This window comes from Lissotriton vulgaris, chromosome 7 (genome assembly GCF_964263255.1).
Source record: "Lissotriton vulgaris chromosome 7, aLisVul1.2, whole genome shotgun sequence".
Classification (NCBI taxonomy): Eukaryota; Metazoa; Chordata; class Amphibia; order Caudata; family Salamandridae; genus Lissotriton; species Lissotriton vulgaris.
In genome coordinates, this window is record NC_141695.1 from 1,328,385,105 (window position 1) to 1,328,409,090 (window position 23,986).

At 48.5% G+C, this 23,986-nt stretch overlaps 1 protein-coding gene across 1 annotated transcript in view; it reads left to right on the forward strand.

Moving 5' to 3' along the window:
• Positions 1–11,009, forward strand: part of LOC147703612 (serine protease 33-like) — a 361,144-nt gene extending 350,135 nt beyond the window's left edge. Inside the window, exon 6 of the mRNA XM_086931947.1 lies at positions 7,921–11,009. Coding sequence (XP_086788073.1) covers positions 7,921–8,178 — 258 coding nt within the window. The 3' untranslated portion in view covers positions 8,179–11,009. The remainder of the gene's footprint in view (positions 1–7,920) is intronic.
• The last annotated feature ends 12,977 nt before the right edge of the window (positions 11,010–23,986 follow it).

Below are 23,986 nucleotides of genomic sequence, written 5' to 3' on the forward strand. Positions count from 1 at the left end.
CCAAACCAAGACCAATTTTTGTGTGTGCAAAAGGCCGCTTTATTGAAACAGGTGCATATCACATTTTATTATCACTGGCAACTGCCTTCCAAAACTAAAACCTCACTATATATAGATTACCTGACCCCTTGTTCCCCCTACCCCTACAATCCCCACATCAAATCCCCCACCCTGCCAAATACAAAATAACATTATATAACATTACATAACAACTATATTACACAATCTTACACAATATTGCATTTACAAATCGTATCCTCCAATGACCCAACCCCCTACCTGTCTTTGTGCAACTGTAACTAACCAAACTCTGGTGTAAACCTAGCATACCTGGTTACCCCTTCCCTTCCCCTGCTCACAAACTACCAACACTTAATTAAAAACTTCAGCCAATCTTGGCCCAACTTTCAACAACCCCGCCAGCACCCGTTCCAAGCGACAAATGTACAACTTAGCCAACCCCCTATGTACCTGTTCCAATAACCGCCTGTGGTAAAACATCCAACCTTAAAGGAAAAAACACACACCGAACCCCTTAAACGAGGGTGGGAGGACAGGGAAAAAAGCTAATCCTACAACGCTCCCAGCCACCAAACCTAAAATAGTGGCTGGTGGAGAGCTAAACACACACATATACCCGTTGGGCTACAATTCTAATATTGGGCTACAATTGGGCTAATCCCAATGTAGCCCAAAGACCTCAAAATGGCTGCTAGTCGGCCAGCCCCTCCCCCTCCCAATCTGCCCGGGGGCAGACCTCGCGGTGCTTGGCTGCCCCCCAAACCCCCCTTGGGAGGGAGGGGGGCAAGCCAAACCGAGACCAATTTTTGTGTCTGTAAAAGGCTGCTTTATTGATACAGGTGCATATCACATTTTATTAACACTGGCACCTGCCTTCCAAAACTAAAACCTCACTATGCATAGATAACCTGACCCCTTGTTCCCCCCACCCCTACGATCCCCACATCAAATCCCCCACCCTGCCAAATACAAAATAATATCATATAACATTACATAACAACCATATTACACAATCTTACACAATATTGCATTTACAAATCCCATCCTCCAACGACCCAAACCCCTACCTGTCTTTGTGCAACTGTAACTAACCAACCTCTAGTCTAAACTTAGCCTACCTTGTTACCCCTTCCCTGCCCCTGCTCATAAACTACCAACACGTAGTTAAAAACTTCAGCCAATCTTGGCCCAACTTTCAACAACCCCGACACCCAGGAAAAGGCAGGAGGGTAGGCGGAAATGCCACCTCCCAATTTTCCTGCCCCCCCCCCCACCTCCTAGGACTTCAGCATTTGCGTCTGTGTACATTCAGCAACCTGGCCAAACTTTTCTGATTTCCAGTAAGTACAAGTCCATGCCCATCCCGGATAATCAGACCCCATCCCCCTAAAAATTCCGGAGTACCATACTTGATGTCCCTGTGAGTGATCATATAGAAACCCAAATGGCGACAAAAATGCACCATTTCCGTGTTGAGCTTCCTCCTGGCCTATCTACCACTGCCGGATTGACCGCTCCTCTTCAGACCCTACAAGGAACAAACTCCGTCCAGATCCCAGCACAACCAGACCACTTTTGACGAATAACTGCCACATCACTCTTCATGCTTCTCATTAAAGCCAAACCAGTCTCTTGTACCATGTCATTCTCCCCCAGATGGATCACCAGTGCGTTAGGGCTCCTACCAGCCACCAAAACACATTTAGAACCTGTAGCAACTCCTTCCATTGCATATCCCCTCTGCCCCTCCAAGAACGTTAAACAATTCTTTATTAAAACCAAGAATTTTCCCAAAATAACTGGTGCATGCCTGGACCTGTTCCCATTTTACAAAGGAATGTGAAAAAATCCAAATAGATATATCCTGGGCGAGGGGACCCATCACCGAACCTGAAACGAGAAACAGGAATGAACAGGAGAAACAAAAGAACCGTTGGTAGCAATCAGACAACCACCTACCCAACTTCCTGATGTCCCTTGCCCCCAACCCCTGTTGCTTGCTTCTGATGCCGCCCCAATCCTGAATGAGTGAGTCCCAAAACTCTTGCCCTCAATCCCCAGCCCCGCCAGTGCTTTCCTCAAAACTGCCAAAAACTGGGAAGCTTTCACCCTCCGCCTGTTTGCATGTAAGAAAACTAAACCAACTGTACTGGGCGCCAGGGATCTCCGCTGCGCTTCCCACCTAACTGGGCAAGTCAGCTGCGGGTCGGCAGCTTGAAGGGACACCCATTTACCCGCGCCCTTCTGATCGGTCTTGTTTTTCCGCAGCCAAATGCAGATCCTATCCTTGAAAGGGGAAACCTTGCTCCATAACAGCCCCTCCTCAGATTTTGCACCTAACCTTTTTGAGACCCAGAAAGCCCCAAAAAACATCCACGACATCACAGTGGAGAAAACACAAACTTTATACTCAACTGTAAAGACCCCATGCAACATCTGCATTACTCTCCCAAACAGATCCCAAGACAGGGAGGCTCGTAACCTGGTTGCACACCGACATTCCCGAGCCCAGCCTACAGTATCCGCGTCCCGATTTCTCCTGCAGATGGCCTATAACCCCACAACAATTTACCCACAAAGGCAATCCCTGCCAGTTTGCCTGCAATTGTAACCCTAGAAAGCCCCCTCTCAACCATATCCCGCATATCTTCCCTCCGTGTTGCCAGTGAATCCTGCTGCCTAGCACCTGAGCGCAATAGTTCTTCCCATGCTGTCCTGTACGCTATCTTGGTGGAGTGTGCGAGAGATCCGAAAACCAGCTCCAACATCTTGTGTTGCCTCCGTACCAGAAATGCTGCGGCATGCTGGTCAGGGTCCTCGCCACGTCCTTGGCTAGCCCACAGAATCTCCCCCACTGTGAACAAGGCAATGCATCCGCTATGTCATTGTCCACACCTTGCACATGCACTGCTCGCAAGGCAAAATCATGCCGTAAGCAGCCCAACACAAACACTCTCAGCAATGTCAGGACCTGTTCATCCATGGCCGACTGGTGATTCACAATTTCTACTACCGCCATGTTGTCAACTCTGAAAGTTACTTTTTTGTGCGCCAGTTGCCCTCCCCCTAGAGCACCCGCAACCACCAGAAGGAAGAATTCCAAAAAGGCTATGCTCCTGCCTCCCCCACCCATTCCGGCGGCCACTGTTCTGCATACCATCTCCCTTGCCAGTAAAGTCCAAGACCCTTGCTCCCTGCTGCATCAGAAAAAATCTGCACATCCCAAACCATGTCACCCTCCCGCATCAAACGGATACCATTGAAGTTCTGCAGGAACAACTGGCACATTCACAAGCCTTTTCTCACCCCGCAGATAAACGTACATGGTGATAAGGCGGTCTCTGTCCTGCTAGTGCCCTGCCCAGTTGCCTACAAGACATCCTCCCTACCCTCGCCACTCGACAAGCAAAGTTAAGGTGGCCCCAGAGCATCTAATGCCTTGTCCACATACCATTTACCATTGAAATGGATACTCAGAAGAACCCAATCGTCCGGATGGACCGGAAGCAACCGGAAGCCGACTTTATGTCGCACTTTGCCAACATCTCTGTTGCACCCATGGTCAATACCAGTGACATGGCCACGTCAACTGATGAATATGACACTGTGACCTTCCTTTCAATGATGAAATCATTCACTGAGCCCCCTTCTGGCCACGACAAATGTTGTACTAGGTGGAACTGGCCTTGTTTCGCCTTCAGCACCACTCCTATGGGTGACACATTAAAACATTTTTAGAAGCCAATCCTCAAAGGGTCCCGCCATGCGGCCCTCACACACCTCTTTATCCAGCTTTTCTTGTACTATGTCTGGGTGCTCTCTCACTGACTTTAAATTGTCTGCCCACCTTCTTGTCCTAGGTCCATCATACCCCAGTCGGAACCCCTCTAGAAACCCACCCTCAGTCATTTTGCAGCCTCTACATCACTGTAATCTTGCAGGGCTGCAATCAAGTTATCCGTCTTAACCAGAGTACGAGCCTTTTGGCCCAGGCCCCTTAGCCCGTTGCCCTCCTGAGAACGGCTGCTGCTGCTGTCCCCCATCCTAAACCCCCCTGACTCCCACTGCTGGTTCCCCTGTTACTGCCCCTGCCCTCCCCCAAAACAATTGACCAAGACATGTCTGGTTCAGCAACTCGAGCAGACATGCCTACACCTGCAGTACTCCTGAGTGCACAATCCTTTGTTGTAGTCCCAGCAAGCCCCCTTTAATCCCACCTGCCCTCTTCCTGCACCACCCACCCCTCCCCGGGTGGGCTTCCCCTGAAAGGGCGGATACACGAGCTGAAGGCCGCTGGCTGTGAATATGGTTTTTCCAGCCCCCGCCAGCCCCATCGTATGTTACCATAAGTCTGTGTCCAATTCACCCCATTTGGCCTCTGGGTCTCATGCCATTCGTGCTCTAAACTCTTCATCATATTGGGCCCATGCATAGCCACCCCCTGTGATCTGGGCCTTCCTGCTCATGTCCATGTACTTGAACATGGCCACGCGCAGTTCTGACTATTTCTCGCAGTACACACTGGCATATATGAGGAAAGCCGCTGTTCAATTCTCTATAGTCAGAGGCACCTTCGGCCTTTTTGCCAACTCAAATTCCTCCTCTTTAGACCCTTCTTTTGCCTTCACCTCTCTGTGCAGGAGTTTAAGCATCTCCACATATTCACCCTCCAATATCCATTCTTTAGTGGTCAGCATTAAATGTGCGCCCAACGGCTTGTTGACTCCCATGTAAGGCAGCTGTTTTATTTTCAATTCTTTACTTTCCAATTTAGACTCGGGTTTCACTGGCGGTGTTTCTACTATCCTTTTCTTGTCAAGCGCGCTGTCAGCTGTGCTTCCGGGTGCTTTACCTGCATCCTCAGCTGACTCCTTACCTGAGTCATCCATCCCAACTTCCACCTCCAGCACATACATACCCCTTCGCAACTTACCCCCTTTCCCCCCTCCTGTTCCACTCCCCCCTCCCAAAGACACCATTAAGGGCAGCCATATCACCACCTGCTTACCTGGCGCCAATGATTTCGCCCGCCGTTCCTCTCGGCGACTTGGCAAGGGGGCTGATCTCTCCTCCCAATGCGATGTCCGACCCGTGGCTCCACCTGGCGCTGTGACACCTGTAAATCACTATGCACAGCAATACTTCCCCCCCATTTCCTCATCCTCCATGTCCCTTAACTCTCCCTCTTCCATGCTATCCTCATCATAATCAAGTTCCTCCACATTGGATCCATGGGCGTTCCCAGCTGGAGGTGCAGACTGCACCCTCCTCACACTACTCAAAAGTTCGTCCTCAGCGCTCCTCCTTCTGCGATGTCCCCCGGGCCGTTGGGGCCCAGTGGGTGTTGGGGCCGGTGAGCCCGCCCTGGGCCTACTTATGCGAGCTGCGACGGGATCCCCCACCGGTACTGGGCACGCCGTGCAAGGCTCCGCCCTCCCTTCTCCTTGGCGCCACCGGGACGCTCCCAGCCCTATCAAGTCTGGCGCCCGGCATTGCTCCACCGCCTGAAAAAGAACGGCATGTCTGGTGTGCTGGGCCTAACTCTTGCCTCCCTCCCATCCCCGCTCCTCTTCCTGCCTACCCCTAAAGTGTTAGCTGCCCATGCCCACCCCACCACGCTCAGTTCCCCCCTACCCACTCACCACTTGATCCCCTTCCCTGTCACCCCACTCCAAACCCTCTGCATCCCGCACCCCAGCCCAACTAGGCCCAGCCTTCACACCCAAAACCCCATGCCCAGACGCCCCCTCACTGGCTCCCCCATCTGAAAACATATTAGCTGCTCCCCCAGCGCATCCCCTGAGAAGCACCCCTCCAACCAGCCGTCCCCTTGCGGCACCCGCACCTCTTCCGTCCACGCAGAGAAAATATCCAGTTCTCCCCAATCCCTCTCCCTGCCATCAGAGTCAAACCAGGGAGGAGACACCCCCTTTCCCCAACCTCCCGTGCCCCACTCCCACCTGCTTCCCCACCCCCTTCCCTAAACCAGAACTGCACCCCACACCCCTGTGCCTCCACCCCGCTCACAGCTACATCCTGATGCCCCCAGCCACTAAGAATGTCTCTGCAAGTCCCCACCCCTCCAAGATTGTGGGCCTTTCAGGGCCTATGCTCCCCAGGACCGGCCCCCTGCAGCTCTACTGCCTGCATGGTAGCCTTGTGCACATCATCCTCTACCTTCTGCCGCCTCAAATCACCCCCGGCACCCTCGCCCGCTATCCCCGAACTACCCCCATCTCCTTGCGCCACCGCCACAATCCTGGACAGCCCCACAACTGCTGCAGTACCCGGGGCTGCTCTCCGGACATAGGAGCGGGCCCTTGGCTCCTGTGATGGCAGCGGGGAGACGTGGAGCATGCTCCACAGCCGGGCCCCTCTCCATATCCCTGGTAATGACGCGACATCCCCCAGCTCCCACAAGGCGCCAAAGCAACCGATGGGACCACGCCCATGGCAACCATGCGGTCCCAGGCACTCACCTTTTTTCCCATTTTCCGGGGGGGGACAGGCCACGACGGCGGCCGCCACCCCCGCCGACGCGCACCTTGGCAGGCGCATGCCACTGGAGGCCACCGGCATAATCAAATCCAGCCGGCCGGCCTCACTCAAAAGCCGTACAGCCTCCCAAACACGATAATCTGCACCAGACATGATGCACTTTTCCTCACCACCTGCCAAAAACACCCCTAAACCTCACTAACAACTAGCCCCAAGGTCTGAAAAAAGCTAATCCTACAACGCTCCCAGCCACCAGGTCACCAAACCTAAAATGGTGGCTGCTGAAGCGCTAAACACACACATATACCCTTTGGGCTACAATTCTAATATTGGGCTACAATTGGGCTAATCCCAATGTAACCCAAAGACCTCAAAATGGCCGCTATTCGGCCAGCCCCTCCCCCTCCCAATTTGCCCGGGGGCAGACCTCCCAGTGCTCAGCGGCCCCCTAAACCCCCCTTTAAACCAAGCAGCACATTGTTGCATACAGCTGCTTTTATAATGGAGGCAGGGTTCCTCCTTTGCTCATCTGGTGTTCAATTAACTACAACTGGCAGGAGATTATTAAGGCAGCAAAAAGGAAAAATTAAACGAGTTGCTGGAGGGTTAAGTGCTTCCCAAAGAACAGTAAGTACTCTATCCCTTTGAGACAAATATATGTGTACCTGCACTTATTGTTCATTCCAAGTGTGGGGACAGTGAAAGTACAAGAAGCCTGGGGTGTGACACTCTATCCTGGCTCTTCGATGGTTCAAAGTTCTTTATTTAGCTGCCTATTGCTAGCCATATTGGCTTATCTGTCAATATCCCAGGAGGGAAGGCTTTGGAACTTAACTAAAAAAGGCAGAGTAGTAGAGGAGATGAGTTGCTTTATCACTTATTGGCGTGCTGGTCGTGGCCAAGTAAAATTTAGTTTGACCAATCCTCACTCAAATGTAATCCAATGAAGTGTTTTTAACAATATCATTTTATAAAATAATGACAAAAATAGGTTCCATGATGTAACTTGCACCACATTACACACAGTGATATTTTCTCATGAAATATTTCCTTAAAGAAATTATCCTTATGCGCGTATTTCTAATCCCAAATGCCCTGCCCGATCCTCTCTCTAAATCCACCTGGTCTGTTTCCCAAATGTTTGCTCTCTAGCTTGGAACGATATCCTTTTTCTTTCTAAAATGATTGGTTTCTATGATAACTCTCCAGAGACCCATCTGATCTTCATTCCTCTCTCTCTAATGCCACTCTGCCCTACTCAGCACACTGTTAAGCCCCATTGACCCTGATACCTAATCCTGAGTCCATGCCCTGTTATGTATGAAAGCCAGTGGCCATTCCCATAGGACTGTTTGTTCATAATTCATGGCTACTCATTGCATTGTTTGTTCTCTTTTCCAGGGAGACTCTGGCGGACCCCTGGTCTGCCAATCAAATGGCTCCTGGTTCCAGATCGGCATTGTAAGCTGGGGGGCTGGATGTGCTTTGGCAAAACGTCCTGGGGTGTACACCCTAGTTCCTGCGTATGAGAGTTGGATTCAGGAGCATGTACCTGGAGTAACATTTGGCATTGCAAAGTTCTCCATTAACGGCTGTCGGACAAGAACTAGCATCACCCCTCTCCTTCTGCTGCTGCTCACTCTCGTGAATGTCCTCTGAGACAGGTGTCGCCATGGTCCTGCCCCATTCTGGAACTTCTCAGGGATTTGCCTGATTTGTAGACATCCTTATACCATTCTTTGAGGGGGGATTTTTTAATGGAACACACCACTGATACCGATGAGATACTGCGGTAGACAGCTACCTCCAAAGGGCAAAACACACACATTTCAATTTAATTGAACACAATGCAATTTTCAACATTCAATCTATACATTTATCTATCTGTCTCATCAGTATCAATGACACCCTCCGGCCCCAGTGATGTTCAATTCTTTCACCAAATGTGTTTCCTTCCTGGATGTCACAGCTTACATTGCTTACACTGTTTGTTACTGCTGATTTTCATTTCCAGGATAATCCCTCAGCTGTCAGAAGGTACCAGTTCTAGTATAAAGTGCTGTCTCCTTGAACACTTAATAAACACTCGTCAAAATCCTATGCACTGAGCCGTTGATCGGAAGAACACACCCAGCCGCAGACGATGAGCATTCACTGAAGTTTCATAGCCAACGTCATTACATGCCTGTTGCCCGTTGCCTTTCCCAACACAAGAGGATATAAAATATGCCTGCGTAAATGACTACTATGAACCTTGGAGGAAGGGCAATAACAGTATTCTAAACCTCTAATTTGTGTTGAAAAATTGTTCTAATTGAAAGAAATAATGGAATGTTGGTGCTTTGGGCGAATAAAAGCTGATCTAAGCATTGCCACTACACTTTCTTCAAACAAATTCTCAACATTATAATGATCTCATCATACGAATAGTCTCCATAATAGGACATATGTCAGATGTGATCCATCAAGGTCCAAAAGTGTATAACAGGCCTCCTGTATCAGGGAGACACTAAATTCCCTTTTTTACCCTCTGGTATAGGCTTTTCGGCATCTAGAGTTTATGAGGTGAGTTTTCCTCAGCGCCTTTAAAATAATTCGTCATAAAGAACCACATTATGTGGCAAGGATGATTAAATGATGTGGCAGGAAAAGGTAAATTATACGCTTAATGCGGCACATTATGTGACAGTGTTAGGAAAATTAGGTGCAGATACCAGCTTGTTGGTCACATCTCTAAATTCTCCAACTGGGGACACTAGGGCCCAGGCAGCAACTACCAACTCTGGAACCATGGATGTCAATTCACCAAAATGCCTGGGGTAGTGGAAGTGACATCACACATCCTTTGACCTTCCCTTTCACTCACACACACCTTTATAAATACACACACATACACACTTACATAAACACACTGTCATTCGCATGCAGGCACACAACATACATTCAACAGCATTTCTTTTACTTACATCAGCTGTCAGGGAAGGTCATATTCTAGCTAAATGTACTCCATCTGTATTACATTAATAGTGAATAATGGAATATTCTATTCACTAACAGTTTATTCTAAATTGACAGAAAACAAGGAGAGAAAACTCCAACCATCCTCCATAAGGATGAATTGGTGCTGTATTCCAGGCAATGTTTTTGCCACCTTTGAGGTCAGGAGTCTCTAAAGAAGTTCCAGAGGTAGCAAGGAGCAAGCTACGACCCCTGGTGTCCCCTAGATGACTTTCATGTCTGGAACTCTCGTCCTCGGTCATTTGTTTGTTAAAATCGACATTTTAGGCAACAGATGATGGATTATGTGGAAAATCCAGCAAAACTATTTTTAAGCAGAAAACACCGGAGCTGCAACATCGCATACCGTATTTTCTGGCAAATAAGACGACGTTTTAACCCTTGAAAATCTTTTCAAAAGTTGGGGGTCGTCTTGTACGCCGGGGTCATTTTATAAGCAAGCGAATATAGCCCAAACCCTATATTTTAAAAGGAAAAGTAGGGGGTCGTCTTATACGCCCAGTAGTCTTATACGCCAGAAAATACAGTAATTACAGTGGCCCTAGTCTTTATCTTTTTCGAAATGGAAGGAGGAGGAGGCTTTTGGGTCTGTGCTGGACTGGAGGTCCAGTTTGTGGGTACTTAGACATGGCAGCTGGACTTCTCTGTTTTTTACACTTGGTTTTGCGCCTGGCAATGTCACTTCTATAAGCTTGTAAAGGCTATTAAAAACGTCATTTTCCAAGTTGGATGGCACAGCTTTGAATATGACTGAGTACCATTAGTAGACTAAATAAAGCGTTTAGTAAATACATGGCTAAGGAAGAAACGAACAAAGGACTCACAGTGGACTACTTGAGGCATGTTTTGGACTGCTATGACTGCAGTAGAATGCCATATCACTTGTGAAAAATAATAAAGAGTGATTAAAATTAAAAAAAGATTAAAGAGATGCAGCAGAAGCTTTTTCAGACATAGGTGTGTCTATCCTTCGAAGATTTGCATTCAGTTATATTAAATAAAACTCAACTTTAATTTATTACTTTTCAACAAAAGTGTGTGTTAATAATACATTGGACTCTGGTACACATTGACGTGAAAATGATTGAGGAACAATGTGTTGTGTTTTTATCATTATTTTTTACTTCCTATTGTCGTCATATGTTTTCTGAAATGCTCTGTTTTATAGCCTTTTTTGGAAAATATTATTTAGCTAAAATAATTTGCTTTGACATTAAGATCATTTTTAATATGGTAAATCCATTTCATTATTTTTACAATCAAATAAGATATGAGGAACAAAACAAGACATACGAAATCATAATATGTACATCTGAAGCATGACATGGACAAACTGATGGAAGACTGAGCTTGGTCAGGATATTGAAAAATAAAATATTACTAGGGATTATATTAACTAATAATGTCCTTGGAAATGTTATGTATACCACTGTATAAAATGTTATAACTCCATCAAACTTGTGCTGAATTTATTAATTTATTTGTCATTCCTACTACAAAAATGTAAACAATCTGCAACCTGTTTATGAATTTACACTTATTTTACTGAAAAGAACTACAATTTCTAACATTTTTACAGTAATATAAATGTGAGATATTTTACAAGTGCTAAAAAATATAGTTTTTTCCAGGTGCAATAAATGGAACACTCCATATGCCTTATTTAGTTAAATTCTCCTATATTGCTGAGACAAAATTCATATTCCAACTTTTTTATTTACAATTTATCAAAGTTAAATGTACTTTTCCTGGGAGTTAAGAAACGTTCGGATTTATAATTTGTTACCAAAATCACATACATACAGGAGTCCCACATGTATAAAAGTAGCTTCCAACTTTGATAATCTCTTACATTTTACATTAAAAAAGTAGTTTTGAGAAATGTGTATAGACTATTTTCCACATGTCCACTGTATTTTGGACGAAAGTAATTGAATTGAAAACGCACCTGTATCTATATAATTTCACATGGTCTACATGTGAGAGACTAAACCTAAACGCCCATCAAATTTGAAAAAGAAAAGCACAATCTTGCTGACTTTAACTGCATTGGTTCCTGGCCTGGACTATGAAAGGAATGAAATTGAATACATTGTCTATCACTGGGTGAAACTGCGTGTTTCAATCTGAGAACCTTGATATTTTAAGAGGTTGATTATGTTTTTTTTAGTTTATTCCTAATGAAAATTTCCATCACACAAATGGTGGGATTCTGCCTATTACCAATAAATAAAATTAGACACAAAGAACCTGATACAAAAAGGCATTGTGTACCTAAACTGAAATTAGGTGGACTAATAGAACCATTTGCATTTGGTAAATCATGTATGGTATGATCAAAATGTTAATTTACAACAAATGGTTTTTCCTAACACACAATACTACAATACTACATAGTATATTCTAATTTTACACGAGTGGATCTGCTCCTGGAGTGGTTTGTGGGTGACCCAGTGAGGAGATGTCTTCCTAAATAAATAAACACCCAAAAACCTGTAAATATCAGGGCACTGTTAAACATTTTGCAGTTACATACCCAACTTGGATATAGCGGAGACTTGCTCCTATTAATTACTATGTCCCTATCCTGTATGGGAATTGGATTGGAATATGGTATTGGTAGAACAATTTTCCCAATCCTTTTCTATGCTGAGAGGAAGCTAGATGGGCTTGCCATAGATGGACATGCATGATTTTGCAGGGGGAGATGGGCTGCAGTGTTGCAGTGCTACTGCTGCGGCGTGTCAGAGGCCTGGAGTCAGTGGGACCAGTGTAGGCAGCTACTCCTGGGCCTGGCTCAGCCCTGTGCAGGGTGAGTGAGGCGAGGGGAGTAGGAGGTAGGTGGCCGGACAGCAAGGTGAAGCTTGCAGCTCTCGCGGTATCTGGAGCGGCACTAGGCCACGTTGGGAAGCCTGCACTAGAGGAAGAATGCGGGTGCTGCAGAGGCGGCCAAGCTGGAGCTTGGTGCATCTTGTGGCCCCATGCCTTACCTCTGAAAAGCCACCCCTGTTGTTACCACCGCCATAAGGCATCATCCCCCGCAAGTCTCTTCTGTGAGAGCCTGAGCTTGGGCTTGGGTGCAGTGAGCCTCCTGCTGCATGTGTTGATCTCTCAGCTGGGTGCTTGGGGGCTGAGAGCCTCTGGCCCGTCTTTGTGTATCCCTGCTGTCTTTCCCTCAGCCCACAGGGACCTCCTTGCTTTTGTGGCACACCAGCCCCAAAAGGCCCCAACGCTACCTCCCCAAGCCCCCCAAGAGAAGTTGTTGGCCGGTTGTAGTCAAGTGCAGCCACTGGGGCCAGATATAGGGTCATGATCTATTTTAGATGAAGAGGGTATCAAGTGAGGTGAAGTGAAAAAGCACTGAAAAAATGTGTACTGTTAATAACACCCAGAAAAGACTAGCCACAACCAAGGTGCAAAGGCAAAGAGAGAGAAGTGAACAGCCAGTACTATTAAAAAAGGCATTGGTAACTGACAGCACACGGTTGTTTAAGTGACATCACAACAGATGAGACCAGGCAGGGCCAGGACTATGGTGTATGCTGGCACCAGGAAAAGAGAGAGAAACCCTCAATCAAATTCAGCACCCATGAAGAAGAACGCAAAGTGGAAAAAAGTTTAAAGCTTGCCAATGTCTCCTCCTACCCCAGTGTCCATAATTGAATCTGACCCAGAGTAGAGGTCATGTGAAGAGGGGAAGTCATCGTCACGGGCCCTCACATAGGCTAAGAGCACTAGGTAGAATCATACTATGTTCATGCACTTAAACCACTGGCAATACATGAGGTTTCTAAATCAGCAGAGGCAATTAAAACTAACCATGCTATGAAGGCAAATAGCTGCGTGTTGATGGGCCCTCAGGAGCTGCAGGTCTTGAGTCTGAGTACCAGTAACACTGCACCTAGTAGCTCAATATGGTTCACTGATGAAAGTAATATAATGGTAGCTAGTCCTGTCCGTTGTCGCCAACGCTAGTGATAGTAAAAAAGGGAGTAAGTCCCCAAAGTAGTACTCCAACCGGGGATTGAACAGCACAAGTATCTCAGTCTGTTCATCCTGTGGAACAGCGAGTGCCCGGCCTTTCCATCCAGGCTGACTCAAACGATTTTGGATCTTTAAATGTAGGTGGTCAGCCTGGTCAACTGATCATGTTACTATCACTGGTGCCAGCATAGGAGGAAGTTTCTAAAATTGCATCTCTACCTGTTGACAAGGATCTTCTACCTGGAATAGACCATGATGAAAGTACAACCGCCAGGTTAAAGCTGAGAAGGGCACTCTCTGGAATTCCCAGTATATAATGAATGAATGAAAATGTATTGTTCAGTTATTAAAAACGTACAATTAATACAACATTATACAATTCTTATTACATTTCAGACATTATTAAGACCACATAATTAAAAGAAACTTTTCATCAATATATAAAACCAAATATGAATATGAATAAAACCATCCTCATTTTCCACAGTTAAGCAATTTCTTCTCCACTATTTCTATAAGCTTCAAAAGTCGACCCGTAAATTGCAAACTTTCTCCTTGTAAACTGGCTATGACTGCTTGTCAGCATGTTCGTATAATTTGACTATAAAAGTCCGACCTTAACAGCCTCCTACGTTCCTCTATTAGTGCAGGGCAGCTACAGATGATATGACAAATATCTTCCCTCTTGTAATAACAGAGGCGACACACCCTCTCACTACTCATCAATTTCCATGTAGGGGTGTCTCCAAGAAATTGGCTATTTCCAAATCGGAGATTCATCAGCTTCAGCTTTGCCCTTTGGCTATTTGAGTCTCCTAAAAATCTTTGGGGTTTTAGCATGCCATACGAAGCAATAACTGACCATGCATGGGATCTTTTTGCCAGTACTGCTTTATCCCATAAAGACGACAATTTTTTGCTGCACCCATTTATAACTTTATTAAAAGCCACCTGTGAGAGAGGTAATGCCCATAGTTGTTCCGCCTTGAACGTATCTATCGCCAGTTTAAAATATTCATGAGCCTGCTTATGTTTATTGTCGCATATTACCTTCCAAACCACTGTCATAAGTCCCAGTATATAAGCACAGAAGCTTGTTGTGTAGATCACTGTGTAGGGCATCAAAGCCCCTCTGACAACCAATCAAAGAGCATGCCTGGGCAAGGAGATAGCAAAGTCAATACCAACAGATTCTCAGATGCCCTGGGTCACTGTCCTATACACAATGCAGGCAAAAATGAAGGCACTTAACCAACATGCAAAATGGATGTACAAGTAGACTTGCTAAATACACTTGTGGTGTTCACCACAGGCAATGATGACAAGCTCCTGAAACTTAATAACCTAATGTCATGGGTGCAGTCCGATAAGGGCACAACTTTCATTATGTGCACATGTGGGGAGGTTATTGACAAATTGGCGCCACTACCAGCATTACTTAATGGAATTCTAGCGCGGGTTAAAGTCACTGCAAAGGACAAAAGCAGGGTTGCACCTTTGGAACTGGCAAAAAGACAAAAGCTATAACTATATGGGTAGGCATCTTAGAGTCTGCTGCATTAAAAGAAGTGGCATCTTGGGTGCAAAGCCACAGTATCTATGTCAAGCTAGATGCCTGGATTGGTATACTCGTGGCTTCATTTATGGGTTTTTCGCCCTAGGGCAGCACAGCAAAAGAAAAGGGCAGGATTGAGCCTTATCTATTAGATACAGCACATTCCTGTCCTTCCGCCTGCTAAGATTAGCCTCGCCAGCACACATAAGTATCGAGTCTGCCTTGGCAAGACAAACTCTGGTTAGGATGGGGCTTTTCTAAATTTCTGCCATAGGATACAGATTGCCACAAATGAAACCCTGGATCACTGTGTTTGGGCTGAAAAGAAAGGCAAGCTGGAAGAAATACTCGGCCGAATCCATTAAAAACTCGGGGAGTTATGGCTTTTGCTAACAAGCCAAGCTATACTAAAAAAAAAGCTGTGAATAAATGCATTAAGAAGATATGTCGGTTAGAGGATAAATGGGAACTTGCAAAAAGGGCCCACTGGTAGTTGAAGCTAATTGTCACAAAGTCAAGCAGGAGCAACCATACCTGGTGGCCTGTTACTCTACACAAATCAAAAGAAAATGTGTGTCCCTGCAACTAGGGTCATTCCTGACCCTGGAGTACATCCAAAAGTGGCTGGAAGATGGCTGTCCCATGATAAAATCAAGATTGCCTAGTAAACTATGATACATGTATTTTGCATCTGCTCTTTTTTATTGACTCGGCAGAGGTTACTCCTGTCCAAAGAACTCTTGGCCCTGGAGTTCGACGTTGCAGGCAAGCGCTCACTAAGTTGTTAAACCCACAGAACTTTATGTTGAACATTCAAATGGTTAAAATCTTCGAGATCATTAAAAAAGAGGTTTCAGCTGCCATCAAACAGGTGCAACTTGTAAAAGAAATTGACAGAGCCAATAGATTTTGCATAGGTTAAACAAATTGGCTTTGCCAATGCTTGTTTATTTTATTATTATTTTCTTTTTTATACCCCGTGTCATTTTAGCTGCTGCGTGTCTGCCTCTCTCCAACCCCACTCTCCTTTCACCGCAAAATGAAAACAAAAACGTCACTATGGCGATGGAAAAAAGCCCTGAAAAATTGCTCATCCTGGGAGCAGGAGGGGGGCAAACATTTGGTGGGTGCAGGATTCACCACCATGACTGGATATTCCTCAGCCACACCAGCCTATTGAAGGAGGGTAACAGTCAGTCTGGTCATCTTACGTATCCCACGCATGGGGCTGAGATGTAAAGTTCTGTAGTTCCTCTCACAGAATTATGCCCTGTAGAGCCCAAATGTCTGTCACATGATCACCCCCTCCCGCAGTCTGCCACATACATTATGGATTCTGACTAAGCCGAAGACGACCCCAGGTCACTGGGCTACAATGTGTGTATTTGTACAGTGCCAAAAGTATAGCTCAAGATAGCTAGGCGCTATACGGCTGTTGTGTCGTGGGGGTGCAGCGGACCACTGCACATATAGGCTGATCACTGGGGGCAGCGTTCACTATGGGCCTAACTCGCGGCAGCATGCACTACAAGCAATAATGACACGGACACCAGAAGGGTACTTTACAGGTCCGCACGCCGCCTCCAACTGGTGTATGTGCGTGGCTGGACCCTATTTAATAACAGGGATCACGTGGAGCCACGGTATGCGTAGGCGGCGCCGATGGCGTCAAACACTAGACCACAACATTTCTCCCCAACCAGAAGAAAACAACAATAAGCACAGGGAAAAATGGTCTTCATTAAACAGTCATTTCCAGTCTTTCAGTTCCATGCCAGTTAGGGTGACAGGCATCATGGCACACTCTCACACAAGAACAGTCTTACGTGAAATGATCTCTGTGGCGAAAGGACGGCACTGGATTGCTTCTCAGCTGATACTGGGATGCCCCTCGTCTTGGTGTGCACCCACTCCCAGCCGGGAATGCTGTGTCACTGGTGGGAGGCTCCGGATCGTTCTCGCTGCACTCCAGACCGGAACCTGCAGGCTCATCCGGGCCGGGCCGTCTTCACTGGTAGAGTTCAGGTCCTGAGCACCGTGTGGCAGGGCTCTTGGTGGTGATGCTGGTGACCCTGGCTATGGGCTGCAGAATCCCTGAACTTCTGAAGAAGTGGGGGAAAATGTTGCACCTCACCTTCGTGGTACTTCTTGAAGTGAGATACATTGCAAGTCACTGTTTCTCTGCCCCGCACTGCAATGACTCTGGTTCCTTTTACATTGATCACTGTCCACCGGCGTGTTTCATAGGGCAGGTGGAATTTCCCACTGGTGGCACGATTCTTGAGTAGAACGCGGTCTCCTCTGACGATCTGTGGTACTCGGGACCTCCTGTGCTGGCTGACCTGGGCATAGGCTTTCCGACGTGGAGTTTCGATCTGATTTTCACTGGGTGACTGTGGTAGCCACCGGGGGTGGTGAGGTATAGAATCAGAGACTACTCGTCCCATGAGAACGTGTCCCGGAGCGACACCAGTTGTGGTATGAGGTGTGAATATAGCCATTTCTAGTGACTGTCCCTTCTCATGGGCGATCCGAATAACTTTATTGATTGTTCTCATAAATGGCTCTGCCTCGCAATTGGCTTGTGGCCATCGGGTAGTTATTCAGCGGTGCTGAATGCCCAACGCACTGAGATATTTGGCTAATTCTTGTCCTTGAAAGGGAGGGCCATTGTCCGTCCTCAATTCACGCATCATCCCATGCGCAGCTATAAGCTTCTCCAGCTTGGGGATTACCTCACTTGCACTCGTGAAGTGTATTATTTCGACTTCCGGATATTTGGAATGGTCATCAATGGCTACCATAGTGTGTCGACCATCCGGAAGGCTGCCCAAGTCAAGGCTGACGCACTCCCAGGGAGATTGTGGCCGAGGCTCCACTATGATTGGTGCGGCTCGCGGTCCTTCTCCTGCAACCTGACAGGCAGTACAGGTTCTCACCGCAGCCTCCACAAGGTCATCCATTAGTGGGAACCAAACTTTAGTGCGCAGTATGGATTTTGTTTTAACCATTCCTTGGTGACCCACATGAGCCAGTTGAACTACTTGAGCCGCTAGGGAGGAGGGTATCACCAGCCGGTGCCCTTTTAGTAGACACCCGGTGTCGTCTTCGTTAAGTTCTTCTCGTACATGGTGAAGACTCTCCATTATGCGTTGCGCCTCAGGGGTCAGCACCTTCCATTCCTCCTTGGCCTTGTGCCAGTTCCCACTATGAAGTGCTGTCCGGGCCCTTTGCAGGCAGTCGTCTTCTAGAGTGGCTTTATCGATAGACTCCAGGGATAGTGGCATCGGACATGATCTGGCAGTGACGCATCTCACGTAGGCCTCGGTGTCCTCCGCTTCCTCCATTTCTTCCAGAGTGGCCGGTCGCGGATGGCGTGACAGGTAGTCGGCCGGGTTTCTAGACCCAGGCTGGTACTCCACCTTGCAGTTGTAGTCTTGGAGTTGGAGCATCCATTTCTCAATGCGTGGAGGTCCCCGTGAATAGGGCAACCAACGGCTTGTGGTCGGTAATTACTACAAAAGCCTTTCCGTACACATATAAGTGGAAGTGTCGGCACCCCTAATGGATGGCTATCGCCTCTTTTTCAATTTGGGAGTATCTTTGTTCGGTTTCCGTGAGGGACCGGCTGGCAAACGCTACGGGAGTCCAGTCTTCGTCTGCCAGCTGTCTTTGCATTAGTACGACCCCAGTCCCACTGGGCCTGCATCGACAGCCACGAGTGTCAACTTCCTGGGGTCAAAGAAAGCCAGTGTGGTGGCATCTGAGAGGGCTTCTATGATTGCTCGAAAAGCCTTGGCCTGCTCGGGCCCAATTGCCATGGCGTGGCATCTTTGGTAAGTTCTCTCAGGGGTAGCGTCAGGTTGGCCAGGTCTCGGATGAATCTCCCACATTAATTCACCATTCTGAGAAAACTTCGGACTTCTGTGACGGTGGTGGGGGCCGCCGCCTCCTTGATGTCTTTCACCTTATCCGGATCTGGGTTGACACCTTCCCCTGAGAACGTGTATCCAAAGAATTCTAGTTTCCGTTTCAGGAACTCACACTTTTCTCTATGTAGCGTGAGGCCGGCTTCTCGGAGTCTTCGAAACACCAGGGTTAGTCTGTTATTGTGTTCAGGAATTTTTCGGGCATGGATCATGATATCATCACTGACGTTGATCACGCCTGGTATGTCTGCGATAAGCTCTTGGATGACGTTTTGAAAAACTTCGGCCGCACTGGACACTCCAAAACTAAGGCGAGTGCATCTGCGGAGTCCCACGTGCGTCGAGAATGTCGTAATGTTGCGTGATTCTTCATTAAGCACCAGCTGGTGGTAGCCGGACCGCAAGTCTAGTTTGGAGAACCATCTGGCTCCGGCCATTTCCCCTATTAGGTCGTCAATGGTTTGCATTATGTGGCGTTCTCGCTTGATAGTGGCATTGGGAAGTCGCATGTCGATGCAGATCCTCACTGCTCCCGGCTGCTTAGGTTTTCTCGTGACCACAATGGGGGACACCCTTGGGGTGAGGTCCGTCACCTTTTCAATTATTCCAGCCGCCTCCAGCTTCTTGAGTTCTTCTTCGACGGAGGGCCTCAGATGAAACGCAATTCGAGGGTGTCTCAGGGCCACCGGTTGAATAGTCGGATCAATGTGTAGATGTACTTACTTTCCTGTAAACCTCCCGATTCCTTTGAACACGTCGGCAAACTCCATTATCAGTTGTTGAATGGACTCTTGGTGCACCCCGAAGGCGAATGTGACCAGGCCCAGGTCCTCCGCTGCTCGGCACCCTAGCAGCATGCCTTGCCCATCTTCAGAGACGAAGACGTTGGTGGTGATGGACTTTTCCCCATGCGAGATTGATGTTTTGAACTTTCCTCGAATCTTGAGAGGTGTGTCCTGTCCATATGCGAACACAGTGATGGCAGAGGGGCTGAGTAATGGCGGTGGATCCAGTGCTTGGTGCAGGGTGGAGGCCATGAGGTTGATGGTTGCTCCCGTGTCCATTACGGCCATGACTTCTTGTGCACCTACCTGGATGCCACACTGGGGCAGCCGCCTGGCTCTTCGAATGGTGGTACCAATCATGTGCACCTTGTGCACCGTCCTCTCCTCCTCCTTGTCATCGTCCATGTCACTATGGCCGGTGTCCCCGTCTGGCACGGTGTTCACCACCTGTCTGGGTTTTCGAAACTTCTTGGAGCGACAGACCTTCTCGAAATGGTTGATGCGCCCACACCCCGAGCACCGCTTTCCTCTGGCAGGGCATTCCGTCGGAGTAGCATGGGGTTGTCCCCCGCAGTATCCGCATGTCTTTGGCATTGTTTACCCAGTGGCTCCGGCACTCTTCTTGTCCCATTTTGTCGGGGATCTCACCGTCAGCTTGTTGACCGGTTCAGCTTTGACCGGCGCCTGGAGTGCCGCTTCCATATGAACTGCTCGGGCCTTTGAGAGCTCTTTGGTGCGTCCTAGGGTCAAAATGTCCGCCAATGGCTTGCCCGATTCTTCCAGAATGCGTTCCCTGAGTTTGGCGGAGGCACAGCCCTGGATGATTTGACCACGTATTTCTTCTGTGGTGTCCGCGAATCCGCAGGGTGACGCTAAGTTCTTTAGCCTGGCGTGATACGTGTGTAGCGACTCCTCTGGTAGTTGTCTGGCCTGTCGGAAAATGAATCTCTCATAGTCCTGGTTGGCCATGGGTTCAAAGTACACATTCAGGGCATTGATAAGCGAGATGTGATTTTTAGGGGGTACCTCCACCAACGTTTTGGCTATGTTGTGGACATCTTTTCCTCCTAGATGAAGGACCATGGCCCGTTTTTGATCTTTGTGCACTTTGGTCGCCTCGAAGAATATGAGGAGGCGGTCCACCCAATCCTTCCATTTCAGGGCTAGTGATGAAGGTGATCCTTCCACGAGGAACGGCTCAACTGGGGTTATGGTGGCCATATCCTGGCTTTGTATTCAGATGGGCGTATCTGTGACCTTGGGAAGTGCTATCTGCTCCCTTGGCTAGCCTGCGAGTTGGTTGTGTCGCTGCTTGTTGATGAGCGGTGGCTTGTGATCTTGGTGCAAGCCTCCAGTATTCCCCTGGCCCAGCAATGGGTGTCTCCACTTGGCCCCGTGTTTCTAGGGCCTGGGGACGAGCGCCAGCCAGTCTCAGACGTCTATTCTCCCCCTTCGCGGCACACGCGATGGAAAGAGTGCGTGGCTGCGGAGAGAAGGTAGCGTGGCTAGGCGCACGATCGGGGCTTGTCCTTGCGCTCGGCTCAAACCATGTAGGCCCGCCGGTCTTCTGCTCGCATGCGAGCTCAAAATGCCCCTCGCAGCACAAGGCTCTGCACGTGTGTGTGCGGGCGCGCAGACGGGGCCTATGAGGTCGTGTGACAGAGCGGCTCACCTCCGAGTGACGCTACCGCTGAGGCAGGTTTCCAGCTGGGCACACCCGTACGTAGTCGCTCAGTGAGCGGATTCTTGGGGCACGAGCACCACGAGTTGGTGGTCGAACTCACGGGGAACGGTGCAACACACACCGAGGGCACACCCACTCTCGTCGCCAGCTGTTGTGTCGTGGGTGTGCAGGGGACCAATGCACATATAGGCTGATCACTGGGGGCAGCGTTCACTATGGGCCTAACTCGCGGCAGCATGCACTACAAGCAATAATGACATGGACACCAGAAGGGTACTTTACCGGTCCGCACGCCGCCGCCAACTGGTGTATGTGCGTGGCTGGACCCTATTTATTACCAGGGGTCACGTGGAGCCACGCTATGCGTAGGCGGCGTCGATGGCGTCAAACACTAGAACACAACATACGGCCTCCTCGAACCCCCCTACCAGACTCCACCTCGTTTAAGATGCTTCTGCGGTTTCCCGGGGATCCAAGGAGACAAAGAGGGCGAGATCCCTGGGACGCCGCCATATATAACTTCATGTTCTGTTTTGGTTTCATGTACGGGTTGGAGACAATGATTTCCCTCCTTCAACCAGCCGGAGGAGGAGGCTCGGCTCTGTGGCGCCACTAAGGGCGCCCCTCCCCTAGGCACGGGGCGCCTACCCAGGAATTATAGATCCTGTGAGGAGCGGATGGACAAAGAGTGAAAAGATAGTGAGCTTTTGAAGAACAAATGGACAGGATGAGGAGCCGGGAGCCAGAGTCCACTATGGACAGAAGGACGAGAAGAAGAGACAGGGAATGTGATGAAAGGAGGCACAGGGGAACGAGAGTCCAGCAGCTAGGAACAGAGGAAGAGTACAAGCATGGGCGTCCGCGGGGGAAGGGCAAGAGGGTCGCTTGCCCCCCCCCTGGATCGCCGGTCTGTCCAGTGCTGGCCATGTGACAATGTGGTAATTACAGCAGGCTGTGCTGTTCCCCTATGAGAAGCCCAAGGAGTTTAAACGTTCTCTCACTTGGGGCCTCTCGTACTTCTCTCTGAACTCTAGAGGCTGCAGCAACCCCTCCTGAATCTCGTTCAGAATGTGGCGTGGCCCATTGTCATTCTGTCTGCTGCTGATCATCACATAAAGAATGACAATGGGCCGTCTGCCTTTAAGGTGCCTTGTAGACATCCGTCCTTAATTAAAGAGTGTCAGCAAACACCAATGCAGCAGTGCGGTCAGACACTCTGCTCCGTGGGTGCCGGTGATTCACAACTTAGTCTCATTGACATGTAAATGGTATTTTAAAGACTCCCAGTCTGTCTGTCTCCCTCCCTCACTCTTTGTGATCTGTCAGGCCAGGTGTTGCAAAGACAGTGTTATGGGTTGAAAGGCACGAGCCAGAGGTCACAGCCGCGGCCCCTGTTGACCCCTAAATGAAGTCCATGGTGCTGTGGCAGGATGCAATGTGCAGAAGCGCAGACCTGATGGATCAAGGGAACGCTGCAGATGAGACTTGAAGTGACCATGTTACGTGCCTGCAGCAAGCGGTGGGGGGAGGGGGATTCACCTGCATGCTTTACTGCAATGGGAGCATCCACATAGGTTCACGGTGTGGGCAATGCACAGACCGCACAGCATCCTTACACAGAAGCAGGCCGGAGCTTTCCAAGTCACCTTCCTTTTGTTCTTTCGGGCCGTTTTCTCTAATTAAAAAGACCAATTCGTTGATCAGATCAGCTCTTCTTTAACATAAAACACTTTGATAGGTGAAGGATTATGAAAAATGCATCCAGTGATTTATTAATGTTCTAGGATCATATTTTATGAATAGATCCTGAAATAAATGGCTTCTGTGTAATGATTGATTGGGCTTCAGAGCTGCAGTTGATTTACTGGGAGACAGAGGGAAGGAGACAGAGGGAGGGACACAGAGGGTGACAGACAGAGGGAGGTGGGCGACAGAGAGAGCGAGACAGATAGAGGGAAACAGAGGGAGAGAGACAGATAGAGGGAGGGAGACAGAAAGAGGGAAAGAGAGGGAGACGGAGAGAGGGGGAGACAAAGAGAGGGAGACAGGTAGGGAGAGACAGAGGGAGGGAGACAGAGAGAGAGAGACAGAGGGAGGGAGGCAGAGGGAGGGAGACAGACAGAGGGAGAGAGAGGGAGAGAGCCAGAGAGAGCGAGACAGAGCCAGAGAGAGGGACGGACAGAGTGAGTGAGACAGAGGGAGAGAGAGCGAGAGAGGGAGACAGAGGGAGGGAGACAGAGAGAGGGAGGGAGGGAGACAGATATAGATAGAGACAGACAGAGACAGATGGAGGCAGAGACAGGGGCAGACAGGCAGAGAGAGACTGAGAGGGAGACAGAGGGAGGGAAACAGGGACAGACAGGGGCTGACAGAGACAGGGACAGACAGATAGAGGCAGAGACAGTGACAGACAGATAGAGGCAGGGACTAAGACAGACAGAGAGTGAGACTGAGACGAAGGGATAATCAGAGGGGGAGGGAGACAGAGGGTGACAGAGGGAGGGAGAGAGAG